This window comes from Serinus canaria, chromosome 2 (genome assembly GCF_022539315.1).
Source record: "Serinus canaria isolate serCan28SL12 chromosome 2, serCan2020, whole genome shotgun sequence".
Classification (NCBI taxonomy): Eukaryota; Metazoa; Chordata; class Aves; order Passeriformes; family Fringillidae; genus Serinus; species Serinus canaria.
In genome coordinates, this window is record NC_066315.1 from 117,870,984 (window position 1) to 117,883,184 (window position 12,201).

The 12,201-nt window shown below is 36.6% G+C and overlaps 1 protein-coding gene across 1 annotated transcript in view; it reads left to right on the plus strand.

The window, feature by feature from the left end:
• Nucleotides 1-12,201, plus strand: part of PREX2 (phosphatidylinositol-3,4,5-trisphosphate dependent Rac exchange factor 2) — a 170,010-nt gene that overhangs the window by 60,796 nt on the left and 97,013 nt on the right. Inside the window, exons 9-11 of the mRNA XM_050971175.1 lie at nucleotides 6,522-6,671; nucleotides 9,276-9,420; nucleotides 10,963-11,063. Of these exons, the coding sequence (XP_050827132.1) occupies nucleotides 6,522-6,671; nucleotides 9,276-9,420; nucleotides 10,963-11,063 (396 nt within the window). The remainder of the gene's footprint in view (nucleotides 1-6,521; nucleotides 6,672-9,275; nucleotides 9,421-10,962; nucleotides 11,064-12,201) is intronic.

Consider the following 12,201-nt stretch of genomic DNA (forward strand, 5'->3'; position numbering starts at 1 on the left):
AAAATGACTTTAGGGATATAAGCCATAAGATTACTTGAAATTTTCATGACATACATCAGTAAAGTGAAAACCCAAAGTATTCTTAGACATGTCAATTTTTGTTTTAAAAATTTAGGTTTAACCTTTGAGCTTAACAGTAATTACATACTTTTGCAATGAAAATATTTTGGGCTTTATTAATGTAAAGCTAAAAAAAAAGTGGTATGTGAAACTTGTAGTGGTATTGCAAATATGTAAGTCTGGAGCAAATTTTTGTGAGCTGTATATTGCTTTTCCTGATATTTTAAAATAGTGTTAGGTTTGTCCTCTACAATGGATTCCAAGCATTTCTCAATGTAATTTTGTTCTAAAACTGAGCATTAATAACAATGAATTTACTTCTACGTAAGTTTCATAGGAATTGAATATTTCTTTAAAATTAATTTTTTTTTCTGTTCTTGAGTTCCTTGTGTTCAAAATTGGTTGCTCACTTCTTGTTTTACAGAGTAGACGGTAGAACTGACCTGGAAAAAAATTGACTATTGTTTTTATTGCAACAAAATAGTTTATTGGAAGACTGTTGTCTCTTTCCTCCATCTCGTATTTCAAAGTCTTTCAACTTTTTTTCATGTGTAGTGTTTTTATTTTGTAATTTCATTTTTGTCCTTTGGATTTCATGTTTTGATCAGTTTGTGTCTGTCTTTTGTCATTCTCATTAAATTTTATAAAGAAATTACATTAATAAATGCTTGGAATTTATGATAGAAGTGTCTAGAGCTGAAATTTTACCAGTGCCAGAATAATTACTGTAGTGCTGCAACATGGGATGTCTACTACTAATCCCAGGATTGTTTGGCTTTTCTGAGAGCATTATTTTTCATTGTTCAAGAAGACCAGAGCAGAGCATTTTGTGCAGTGCTGGTGCTTATCCCATTATATTTTATACTGTATTAATGTCTGAGAGTAGAACTGATAATTACTTTCTTTTCTGTACTGAAGTTTTATCTTACCATTCGTACAATTTGTAAAGTATTCAGAATTCACATCTTGTTCCCAAAGCTCTTGCAATGCTTCTTGACTTGGTTCCATGAACAGTGTTACCATGGAACCATTTAAGCTATTCATGAAAATGTTGAAAAATGCTGAACATAAGGTAAAGCACTGTGGTGTCACACTTGATTCATTGTCTTTGCTTACCAGACATTTTTTGTAAGAACTCCTTGACATCTGTTTTGGGTTATGTCCTTCCCAGGTCCACTGATTTAGTTAGTGATTCCAAGCTATCTGTGGGTACACTGCAGTGAATTTCTTCAAGCTTTTTTGAGCTGAATATATTTTATTCAATATTCTTTACTCTGCTATTCCCCTTTTCCAGCCTATATCACTGCCCAAAGTTTAGCTTTATTTGTACAAAACCTCAGTGGTTTGGTTATGCAAAAAAGAGAGTTGATTATTTCAGTCTTTCCTGTCATGTACTGTTTGACTTCCTTTCATTTATTTTCTTTCATCTTCCGAAATGTGCCTTAGAAATCAAAGGCAGTTTCCCTGTTTGCATCATGTCACTTTCTAAGACAGCATCTCTTTGCTTCTAAGCATTAACACTACTGTGTCCAGAGGATTATACCCACCATCTTCTTCCTGATGAATATTCCAAGAATTCTGTAACTATTCATCTTTAACTGACTCCTCCCCACATATTGTTATGCATTTAGTGTTGGCTTTAGGAAATGTTTCTTTGATCCTCTGTCTGTCATACCTTTCTTCATTTACTTGTTCTAGCTGTTCAGTCCTTGGTCTTTTTCACACTGTTCATTTTCTTTCCTGCCTGTTGGTTTTCTTCCTCAATGAATCCTAAATTATAATGTGGCTAAGTGCAAGTAGTCTTCCTCTATGCAGACACCAGTTGTTTAATTTCCTTCAGCCCCAGGAAATTTGGCTACTGTCCCCATTTCCTACAGCCTTGTACCCAGTCCTGAAGGGTTCATGCTTCCTTCCCCCTTGCTCTCCTGAGCCATATCAGTTCTTGTCACTTTTATATTTACATTATTTCCAGAATCCATACTCCTTTCCACACTTCTGTGGCATCATTAATAGTTTGGTTAGTCTGATTTCTAACTTACAAGAGTTGGTGGATGCTCAGTCCCTGGAAACATTTGAAGTCAGGTTGAATGGAGCTCTGAGCAACCTGATCTAGCTGAAACTGTCCCTGTTCATTGCAGGTTATTTCCAAGGGCCCTTCCAACCCAAACCATGCTATGATTCTTTTTACCTGCATTTTTTCCCTATCACCACATTTTCTCCTTTTTCCATTTCAGTTTATTCAATATCCTCAAATATATTCTTCCTTTTGATTTCCCTATTTCATGCCTCCTTTCTGTGATTCTCTTTAAAATGTGGAAATTTCTATGTTAATTCCCTGGCCTGTGACACCTTTCTGCCTTTTTCTTGTCACCTTCCCCTTTTTTTTAATTAACTCTACCTGCTCTTTTCCTTCCTTGTGGGACTTCTGTCTTTCCTCTTCTCAGACAGATATTTTTTCCTTTCACTAAGATCCTGATGTCCTTCTTTAACCTTTGCCTGTCCTGCTTTCTTTACTGCTCTCATTTGTTACACCCAGATGTCTTGTTTCTCATCCCCTGTCTTCATCCGTGTTTGAGCTGTAGCCCAGGACTATTCAGCTGTTTTCTTTTTGTCTCATTGTGTTCCCAAGAGGAGTAATATGGTTGTCCTCATGTCACTCACAATAGCTTTGCATGTGCTTTTTTTTGGTATTGTATTATTTTATTCTCTTTAATCATCTATTACCTATCAATTTCTGTTCTTTCTATTTTAGAGTGGAAGCTCTGGATACAGTGCTTATATTTTCATATCTGTGCAGGACTCTTTGTCATGCACTCCAGATGGATCTCTTTAAAAAAGACTATCAAAGACTATTGAGTCTAGATAATACTTCCACAGTTCTTTACTGCAAATTTTGGGATCCCCTGTTCACTTTATATAAGGAACCATGGAGCTCCAGGGAACAGGGCAACTGAGAGTGTTTGCTTCCAGCATTGATAGATGTAGGAATGTAATCTTCATTGTTTGTGAGTAGAAGCAGAAAAATAGCAAAACAGATTCCCAGTGTGGTTTATTATCATGCTAATGACATGCCTACAGAAATTAACAAAGCTTTTTCTGAAATGCAATTTTTCTTTGATGAAATTAGGCCTTGGCTGAGCAGTACAGTTGGTGTCAGCTTTCTTTTTTTGTTTCAGCACCATGAAGCACTCTGTTTTTTCTTGATTGCACTGATTAAAGTGGAATGCATATTACTTATCAGGGCCAACTGTTTATGATCTTAAAATAATGTGGCTGCATAATCACTTGCAAGTATTAGAAAGGTGGTTTTATGGTAATCATATTCTTTTTTCTGTACCAGTTTCAAAAATTCACTTTTGAGAGAAAAATACATTTCTAAAGGCATTCATCAGCCGTTAAATGAAAGGTACTTAGTTTATGAAGAAAAGCACTTGAGACTTAGGAAATACCAGATTTATGTTTGCTTCTAGTATAGTAGTTCTGTCCTCTCCAGGTTTGAACTTATGCGTGATATAGAAAAAATGTAACATGATAAAAGTAGCTGGAAAATGCATCAGAAAGTACACATGGAGAGTGGAAGTTGAAATTGTGTGGAAATTATTTCCTTGGTATTTCTGAGCATTGATGCTCCTAAGAACCACTAAGAAATGTAAAAGTACTTCAGTACAGAGACTTCTGTTTACTTTTTTTAAGGGAAGAAGAAAATTCTTTTGTATACAGCTGCAACAAATTGCTTCTTATTCATCACTCAAAGATATGAGTCTTGAATTTTGAACAATATATTGCAGTTCAAATTACAAGCTTTAATGTATTACCAAGTCACATTAAAAGATGATGTCATCTTTCATCACCTTTCCTAGGAAAGTTGTAGGTTTAATGATTTGTTGATCCTGCTCGTTCAGACTTTGCATGGAGCAAACAGCAGTCTCGTGCTCCTCTTCCTTCTGTAACCATTATGTCAGATTTTGAAATTCTTTGTTTAGCCTGGCTGCCAGCTGTGATTGCATTGATGTGAAGAGTGTGCAGATGTGCAGAGCAGCTGGGCAGGCAGGATGTGCACACCTCCTGGCTGGCAGGCAGCTCTTCACCAGATTTTGCCCAATAGCCAGGTCAAAGAAGGTAGGAGTTTATATGGGATGACAGCGTAATGCTGAGCTGCTCTTGACTATGAACATGGGTGTATTGGGGAGAATAAATTTCTCATGGGAGCCTTGGAGGATTGTAGGAACTGCTTCCCTTCGTGGAGAGTGTGAAGAGCAAGTTGGAGACAGAGGCTGAATTCCAAGTGTGCATCACTGCAGTGTGTTACTACAGCAAAGCTGGACAACAGCTACATGTTTTTGTCCACCTGAGCTCAGTGTCCTCTCTTATACATTAGGCAGTCATAATCCCTGGCTTGGTGATTGGGCCTTTCCCAGGATTCTGTGAGTTTGTGGTGGAATGAGGAGAGTGTGGTCAAACAGCTGGGATGCTTCTGGCCCTGCAGTTACAAATCCTCGGAGGCCAAGGAAGCTGGACATTTAAAAAGTCGTTTCTACATTGAGAGATTCAAGTGTCTGGGCACACCATTTTCTTTTCTGAATTATGCTACTTAGTTGACACCAATTTTTTGTCCAAAGTGGGGCAATCTGAACCCATTTGTGAGTCTGAGCCCTCATTTTTGATTTTTGATTTTTTAGCCACAATTTTAACTATGGTTCTGTGAACCAGTAATCATTTCCCTACACAATGTGTCTTGTGATGATAGACATACAGTAACAAAGGGAAATTATGACCCTGCATTTTTATAAGTATTCACTTCTAACTTAATAAATGAACGAGGGAACCTTAACTTTGCTTCCTCCAGTGCTTCTGCCTCTGATCAGTGCTTCTGCCTTTGATCCCCAGGGTCTGCAGTCTGCTAGTTGAGACCTTCTGTCTGAGGCTTATTTCTTGTCCTTGACTTTTGGGTCTGAGTTTCTAAGACTGCATGAATAGAATGATGGGTAATTTTCAAGAAACAATGTTTTTAAAGAAACAAAGGATGCTATACGTGGGCTATGCAAATAAAAATATGATAAATAGCTGAGTGGCATAAACATGATGCTGGAAAAATAACTTCAGTTTTTCCCCTGTCATCGACTTGCTTGCACTTTTTTACGTGCTTTGAGTACTAGAAAGTTTTGTTGGTGTAGAAATTAGCCATCAGTCTCATGATTTTCTAGTAGTTCCCGACATTTCCCAGCCCGGTGCACAAAGCTTGGCTGCTTTCCATCTAATTAAAATGCAAAGTTATTGAAAGGATACTAGCATGTCTGCTGAGATTTATGATAAATCTTAGCAAGCATTTCAGCAAGGGTTTCAGTTTCAGAAAATCTCATCTCATCATAAAAAATAGGGCTGAAAAGGTATTTAGTAGATGAAAAGCTGCGTAGTTATTGCACTAGTTCAGGGTTGGCCTTAGGACTTTTTTGCCACTTAATGAAAATTTGTGGTGAGAAAATATTGACCTTTGATTTTTCTTAATGTTTTGTATTGTAGTTGCTAGCTCTAGTTTTTTAGTCTGTGTTTTATGAAAAAAAGATTTTTTCTTATCATAATGCATTTATCCCTCACATTTTTTTCCACAGGAAATTGATGTAATCCTAGTGAAGGATAGTTAGGGGATTAGTTTTGGAATTTCTGAATAAGATTTATGAACTAGCATGGTAAAATCAATTGCTATAGAGGTAAATATAGAGTAATAAATAGTAAATAATTTGATTTCTATAGCATAGATATTTTTACATGTTGCATGTCAGGAGTTCTAGTTATCTAAAAACATCAGCAACCCTTACCTCTTTTAATTTGCCCATCAAACATGAGGCTGTTAGGAACATATTTCAGGAATTATGCATTTGGTTTTTAGATCAGAACCTCTCTATTATATTCCAGTTTGTTTAAACTAGTAAGGGTAGATACTTGCTATTTCAGGTAACCAGTAAAGATACACCAAATATCTGTGCTTTGATTACTTGTGAAATTGAAATTGTATTTCTCCCCCTGAATATTTAGTCCTTTTTTACACTTACTAGTAAATCAAGTCAGCCAGCATAGCAACTCAGTAATTTAAGGGGGAACAGAACAATTCTGCTGGTTTAAGGAATTATTTATTACAGTTTAACACAAAAGCACTCCAAAGTACCATTATCTTTTCTTTTAATAGGACCTTGCCTGTTTTAGTGTCAACTTTATACCTTCTTCCATATGCTAAGCAAATCTCTGTTACACTTTACAAAGGACAATATTTACTAAAATTAAAACTACAGTTTATTAAGTTATAACATAGTTCACAGTGGCACAGATAACTTCAAATTAATTTTTATTCTTCTGTATTTTCTGGGCTTTTATGTGCGGTGATAAGTTTTTAGTAATTGTGGCAACTATTGCTATTGCATTTTTTTATGAGTTGGTGCTCTTTAAGCAATTTTATCTATTCCCAGCTGACTACCACAGCAGTGGCCACACTGTTATTAATGGCTGGAAGATCCACAACACAGCAAAGAATAAATGGTTTGTATGCATGGCAAAAACCCCTGAAGAGAAGCAAGAGTGGCTGGAAGCTATTTTGAAAGAGCGAGAGAGAAGAAAAGGTGGGTTAATAATCTTCCTTGTGCTGCTCTGCCAGAAAGCCATGCTGTATTTTTATGTTGAGGTGTAAAGCAAAACCAGCTGGTAGGCAAACTTGTCCTGTCAGGTTCAGCTGAAGATTAATGAATACCAGTCTGGGAAAAATGAATCAAACTTGTACTGGGAAGGGCATAATGTCTTGAATCATTTGTGCTGGTAGTAAATGCTGTTTGAGAAATGGGGAGATGATTTAATCGCTGATTTTACAGCTTTTCCTCAACCAGTATAAACTGTCATAAATTCATTGAGACCAGTGTATTATCATGATTTGTGTTATCTGAGGGTCTATCCTAAATGCCTCGTGGGATTTGTATGCACTGATTTCCTTTGTAACTGGCCATTGGAATCACCAAAATGAGCAGGCTTTTTCTGTTGGATCTTAATGCAGATGATCCAAACTGAAATGGTACACAACACATTCACAACTCCATCTTGGATGTATTGCCTCCTACCCACGAAAGTAATCACCATTTTCAATCACCTTTGGAAAACTACTGTCTTTCTGAGTAACTGAATTAAGGTGGAAGAATACTTGGATGAAATATAATCCTGTTCTCAAATGTGACCATGAATAACTTCACATGTTCAAGGTGAACCCAACATCAAGTAGAAGCAGGGAAAGATGATGCATCATCATTTTCTGGAGCTAATTTCATTTGAAAGCCCAAATATCCTATTTAGTAATGCTATTTGGAGCCTTGATGTTGAAAGAAAATACGACCTTGTATTTAGATCTGTGATTCTTTTCCTGATTTGTGTAGATTTTCCATTGCCTGTTGCAGGAACTGTTGGTTTCTGCCTCTGTTGTAGATGGACACTAACAATATTTTCTTTAATCTTCTAAAGTTGAATACTGGATGTTCTAGAATCTCTTGTAGGATCAGGGTTTCAAGTAGGGTGTCTCAGCACTGGCTTATCAGTAGTGTCATCAGGAATTTGTAGCAGAAAAGCTAAAAAGATGCTTTAGAGGTCTAAACAGTCAACACTTTTAAAATATGAGAAATGTTTAAAAACATGAAAAAGCAGTGTGGTAGACATAGTGCCAAATGCAAAAACCCCAGGTTTGTCTGCTTCTGTATAGGACCTTGTAGGGAACTGACTAAAATGTTTTCAGTAAATCTTACTTCTCTTTTAAGTTTCATGTCTCCCTTAGGCTCTTTATGCTTTAGGCAAGAAATACAAAGAGTAAGTAGTATTTTATGTTGAATGATTCTTACTATTTCACACTAATCAACTGAGCAGCTGGTAATAGAAATGAGTTGGAGGTAAACTTTGGCAAGCTGGAAGTCTGAGGTAGCCATCCCAAAGCCAATGCATGTCTTAGGATTTTAGCATCCTATGATTTGTGGAAGCTTTGAGGTCCTGATGCTCTCCGTGGGTTTGCCACCAAGGAGAAAACCATGAAACCAGGAGGAGACGAGACACGCATAGATTCAGATTGCAACACAGAATTCTCAAAAGCCAAATGAGTTGGAAGACTCAGAAATTCAATGGACTGAGAGAAATGAAACCTCTGCTTTTACTTGGAATCCATCTAGCAGAAGCTGAACAAATGCTATGAATTAAGTGATTTAGCAGATTATTCAGCTTTTGTAATAAAATTATGAACTAGGACCACTTTGTAGACTGCATTTGCTTGCTAGAGGAAATCAAGATGTATTGGAAACTTCTTGCAGAAATTTTCTGTCAATTTGGTGGCTTTCCTGTAAACCCATGAGTCATTCAGCAAGTTAGAAATTTATTTCAAAGGTGGTCATCTTTAAGATTGGTGATACTGTGATGACCTTACTTGAAATGTCAATACAAATAACAGCATCAACATCCTCTAAGCTCCAGAAGTAGTATATTAGTTAAGTTTCCTTTTCCCTGGGATACTCCAAGTTTTGTTTGTGTGACATCACTGCTATCTGATTCATGGATGATGAGAGACAATCCTTGTTCTGTTCCCAGTATCACTGTTAGCGTCTCATGACAGACACATTTATTCAGACTGTGTTTTCAGAACTAAAGTACCAGACCCTTACTCAGATGAAATATCATAGGATATATTGGGTTGAAGGGGGCCATAAAGATCTGATTCCAACTCCCCTGCCAAGCCTGAATGCTTTTCTGCAAAAGGGGCAAATTATCTATGTGAAACCAGCATATGTATACCTGATAACTTGTTACTTCTATTAACTGAAAATTTGAAAAATACTCCTTTCAGTGCAGATCTTTTTATTATCACACGGTAAGTGCAAAACTGAGGCTCCATATTTTACACTTGTGACATTTTGCGCATGACTACTCCCTTGCACATGTTCATATAGTGGTGTCTGTTATTACTGCAAAATAAGTTATGATGTAGATATACTAACAGATTAACTTCTCTGTGAGAAAAATATATTTTGGTTAGGCTTTATGAAGATCAGATGTTCATGGTTTAACTTGATCATGAGAAAATAATGAAAACCAGTTCTTCAGGTTTTTTTTGGATGTAAAGTATCAGTATTGCTTTTCCATTTCAGGGAAGATACTGAGATATAATGGCACTATTGCTTCATAAAATGTTAATGCATTTTTGGCAGGTTTAAAATTGGGCATGGAACAGGACACTTGGGTGATGATCTCTGAGCAAGGAGAAAGATTGTACAAAATGATGTGCAAACAAGGGAATCTCATCAAAGACAGGAAGAGGAAATTAACCACTTTCCCCAAATGCTTTCTTGGAAGGTATTATATGCATTTGTTAGCATGAATTTTTGCCATCTAAACCCACATTTTAAATCCTCTTTGGGATTCTTTAGAAACTGCACTTCATTTGTAATGTCTCTTAGGCCTATTTGCCTCACAGAATTTAGCCAGAATGTAAAATGGTCAGTCTGAAATTTATGAATGTGTTCTCATTTTGCAAAGTAGTTCTATTGAAGAGACAAGGCTGCAGAGGGCATGATGGAAATATGGAAATGCATCAAGTGAATTAGTTTCTCTCAAAAAATAGTTCCCAAATTTTAAAATTCATTTTGTCTCTGGAATGACTAGCTTGGAGTGTAAAAATTTATTTATTCCACCTAAGTAATCTTTGTCTCTTAAAACAGTTTCTGTCCTCTTCTTTCTGGAAGGATAGGAACAGATTAGTAAATAAGGTTTCCATGTTTAAATTATCAGGAGGATCTTTATAATGCCTTATTATGCCTAAGGCTTGAGAAGACTGAAAAAGAAATAGATGCCCTTAAAATGTGTCTATGAAAAAAAAAAAAATGTTTGGGAGACAGAAGGATTATCACTAATTTGGCCAACAAGTATGAAAACTCATGACCATAAGTTAAGTGTGAAAAGCATTTTTATAAAATTGAGTGTTCTGCACAAAATAGTTGTTGAAATCAAAACTGGGTTCAAAAGGGGAAATAAAACTTGGGAGATGGTTATGTGCTGTCAGAAGTGACACAGTTAAAGAGAAGTGAAATCAAGATTAAGATTAATGATTCAGTTATGGTAGAATCATATTTCCTCAGTGAAGTTTTTGGATGCAAGTGAAGAACACACTCATGCTGAGGAGCCACTTAAACCTACCATCAAATGGCTTCTTTTCAGTGCTGTCTTTGGAGTGACCTGTTTTGAAGAATGCTTCTGCTGGTCCCAGGGTCACCAATTAAAACCCATGAATGTGAAGGTTGCACTACCTCATTGCCCTTTTCTTTTGATTTGTAACAAGCACATCTTATGTGCTGTAGATCCAATGTCTCTGAACTGCATCAGCTTTGCTTTGGTAGAAGGCAAGCATTTTCTGCACATGAATATATATACTTGGTATATATGCTCTGGATGTCAATATGTTTGAGACACCTTGGAATTAACAAGCCTACTGTTCTGTAATGCTGTGGTTATGTTCTGCCATCATGGCATACCTGCCCTGGACAGGTGCAGCAGGAATGCCTGGGATTGCCCTGTATTGGTCTGTCTGATCAAATCCACCTGTGCCAGTTGGGGATATCCCAGAAAACATGAAAAATCTTTACTCTGTGCCAGGTTTACTTCATGCATGGAAAACTTCTGAGCAGAAAAGACATCTCATGGGAAACTATTTGTGGTTATGTCAAAATAAAAGAAAAGCTGTAAAGAGGGAGTTTTTCTAAAGGTGGTACAGCATTTTGAGGATCATTTGGCTAAAGAATCATTTACAAGACTAGTAAGAAACACTAGTGATGGAGAGGGACATGGAGTAGATCTGGTGGTATGAGATGTAAACTTGGCTTTCTGTATCTGTTTTTTCAGTGAATTTGTGTCCTGGCTGTTGGAAATTGGAGAGATACACAAGTCTGAGGAAGGTGTTCATCTTGGCCAAGCTTTACTAGAGAATGGCATTATTCACCACGGTAAATAGAGTTAGTTTAAACTTACTTGTTTTCAAGGTAATTGTTCTAACTAGAATGGACCTAATTTTGTTTGACTAAAAGATGGTCTTGTTAACACAAGACAGCTTGTGGAATCTGCATTACATCCTTCCAGGGGCCTCTTGGGGCCATTGTCCATGTCCATAGCAGATTTACCGGGAAAGGCTCCACTGATTTAATCAGATTTTCTCTATGCTGTTGGGATCACATCAGGGAAAAGGACTAGAGAAACATTGCTGTTCTTTTCTGAGCAAAAAAAAATTCTGGGGAAACACAGAAGAGTACACTGCTTGTAAGGATTCTAACCTTTATTAAGGCCAGGCATTTTAGGGAAGGTGTTCAACTAAGAATTTTACGTGACAGTGAGTCACAGCTGGCTGTTTTGGTAAATGTGCCTGCTCATCTCTTAGATGTTACAAGTGGAGCTGATGAATCTGTAACCCAGCACTTTAATCTTTTGAATTTTCAGGCCTTCTCTTCACTACATTGTATAGTTACTAAAATTGATATCCTGATGCTGAAATTTGCAGTCAACTTTCTGCATTTAGCTTATTGTGGAGAGAAGTATCACTGACAGGGTTCATTTTTTTTAGTCAGAAAGAAGGTTTGATTTCTGCACGTAGTTTGCATTGACAATATTTTTCTACTACCAGAGCATGTCCTTATCTCTGTTGTTTTTACAAGGTAGAGTCTAACAGGACCATTTAAGTAAACTGGAGAAACTTCTGGTTTTGAAGCCATGTTTTACAGAATCACATATCATAGGTACAGTCACTCAAAACAAAGCTGTCAAGTTAGTTACCATGCCATCATAGATCCACAGTGTAAATTTAGATGGAATCTTTGATAATATACATTTTAATACTTCTATACTCCAGCCAGCAGCTAAGTTAAATACTTAATTTAAATTCTTTGCAATGATTTTAGTGTCCTTGTCTGGAAAGAAAGTGGGAGAAACATAGTGCCACTGAGCTATGTGTGTTTTAAACATATGCAGAGTAGGAGGAAAAATATAAGGGTTATTAATCAGTAGTCATGTGGACGTCATTTCTTTAATGTCAGTCTACATTATTTTCTTCCACCATCATTCAAATGTCAGATGCTATTATGTTTACTACAC